This window comes from Mycteria americana, unplaced genomic scaffold (genome assembly GCF_035582795.1).
Source record: "Mycteria americana isolate JAX WOST 10 ecotype Jacksonville Zoo and Gardens unplaced genomic scaffold, USCA_MyAme_1.0 Scaffold_46, whole genome shotgun sequence".
In the NCBI taxonomy this organism is placed as follows: Eukaryota; Metazoa; Chordata; class Aves; order Ciconiiformes; family Ciconiidae; genus Mycteria; species Mycteria americana.
The window spans coordinates 762,852-764,945 of NW_027445633.1; the positions used below are offsets into that span (position 1 = coordinate 762,852).

Sequence of the window (2,094 nt, forward strand, 5' to 3'; positions counted from 1 at the left end):
ACTAAGGGTCTGTCCTTCTGCCTCTCAGGACTCTCAGTGTAGCACTTGTGGTGTAGCAGAAATGCCAAGGATTTCTGCCTTCAGAAAACACTCCCCAGATGTGAGAGGGGCAACAGGAGCAAAATAAACAAAACAAAAGCCCTGGACCTCGCTTCTGCAGTTGGGTGAATTGGGAAGGAGAATGCTGAAAAGCTCTTTGAAACCATGAGTAAATTGACCCTGAGATCACTCCTGGTTCCTGTTTAGCTGTGGCTGCACAGCAGGACTGATTCCTCCACAGAAGAGTCCCCTGCTCCCCACTACACCCCAACCCAGCACACACCAGAGCTCAAGCCAGGGAGCTGCACGAAGGCCTTCCTGGAAAGACAGAGGCCACGAGGGCTGTTTCTCTGAGACGTGGAATAGGTTTCCTCAGAGAAGTATCTGCTCACTTGTCACTGCCTTTTCCTCCTTGACCAGGCCCTTTGCACAAACTAAGCAGATGTCCAACAGCAGCTCCATCACCCAGTTCCTCCTCCTGGCATTTGCAGACACACGGGAGCTGCAGCTCTTCCACTTCTGGCTCTTCCTGGGCATCTACCTGGCTGCCCTCCTGGGCAACGGCCTCATCATTGCTGCTGTAGCTTGCGACCACCGCCTCCACACCCCCATGTACTTCTTCCTCCTCAACCTCTCTGTTCTTGACCTGGGCTCCATCTCCACCACTGTCCCCAAATCCATGGCCAATTCCCTGTGGGACACCAGGGATATCTCCTATGCAGGATGTGTTGTACAAGTGTTTTTCTTCCTCTTCTTGACCACAGCAGAGTATTCTCTCCTCACAGTAATGGCATATGATCGTTACCTGGCCATCTGCAAACCCCTGCACTACGGGACCCTGCTGGGCAGCAGAGCTTGTGTCCACATGGCAGCAGCTGCCTGGGGCAGTTGTTTCTTCTATGCTGTGCTGCACACGGCCAATACATTTTCCATACCCCTCTGCCACGGCAATGGGCTGGACCAGTTCTTCTGTGAAATCCCCCAGATCCTCAAGCTCTCCTGCTCACGTTCCTACCTCAGGGAAGTTGGGCTGCTTGTGCTTAGCATTTTTCTTTATTTTGGATGCTTTGTTTTCATTGTGCTGTCCTATGTGCAGATCTTCAGGGCCGTGCTGAGGATCCCCTCTGAGCAGGGACGGCACAAAGCCTTCTCCACGTGCCTCCCTCACCTGGCTGTGGTGTCCTTGTTTCTCAGCACTGGCACATTTGCCTACGTGAAGCCGCCCTCCATCTCCTCCCCATCCCTGGATGTGGTGGTGGCAATCCTATATGCGGTAGTTCCTCCAACAGTGAACCCCCTCATCAACAGCATGAGGAACAAGGACCTCAAGGATGCTCTGTGGAATCTATTTTAATACATCCTACTTCAGCATCAATAAGATGTTCATCATCTTCATAGCATTCCCAGGGTATCTCAGGAAATGCCAAAACTTTGTGCTTTAGTTTGGTTTGGTTTTTTCTCTCATTCTTTCATTCTTCTTTTGTTTATAGCTTTGGTGATATCATTTCCCTTTATGTAATACTATTTTTGCCCTCCTGTTTTTTTGGTTTTTTTCTTTTTTGACCCACAGCCTCTTATACACATGGAGGCAGGCTACCTGTGAGAAACACAATAAAGAATCCAGCAGAAAATTATTTGCCTCAGCTCCCATCACTTATATCTTGTGTGGACATGGACAGCAGCAGGACCTGGTCTTTCCCGTGCTGGTGTCTCCTCAGTTTCACCCTGTCCTGCTGTGCCCTTGCATTTGTGTAAGCCCTAAGGTCTCATGTAACTTGTGACAGTCCTGTTGCCTCCACAGTGGCATGCCTTGGCTGCAGGAGGAGCAGGCCATGTGAGCCACTGTGTCAGAGCTGGCTTCCCTGCCAGCACCACCGTCACCAAAGGGGCTCCTCAGGACAGGGCCAGACGACCGGGTGCCTCTTCCAAAGCTGGTGTCAGGAATACACCCAAGGAGCTGCTCCCAAAAAAGGCCTCTTGCTCTTCTGGGGTTTCCGACAGATTCAGGGGGACAAGCTAAGAGTCCCACCGTGATATATTAGGGACTGAGGGTTG

The 2,094-nt window shown here is 51.2% G+C and overlaps 1 protein-coding gene across 1 annotated transcript; it reads left to right on the plus strand.

The window, feature by feature from the left end:
* The first annotated feature begins 481 nt into the window (after positions 1-481).
* LOC142403886 (olfactory receptor 14A16-like) lies at positions 482-1,393 on the plus strand. The gene has a single exon (XM_075490185.1). It carries the CDS (start codon positions 482-484, stop codon positions 1,391-1,393), a length of 912 nt encoding a protein of 303 aa, XP_075346300.1.
* Positions 1,394-2,094: the final 701 nt, after the last annotated feature.

Coding starts and splice junctions, on each gene's coding strand:
- LOC142403886 (XM_075490185.1), top strand. CDS start 482: ATGTCCAACAGCAGCTCCATCACCCAGTTCCTCCTCCTGGCATTTGCA.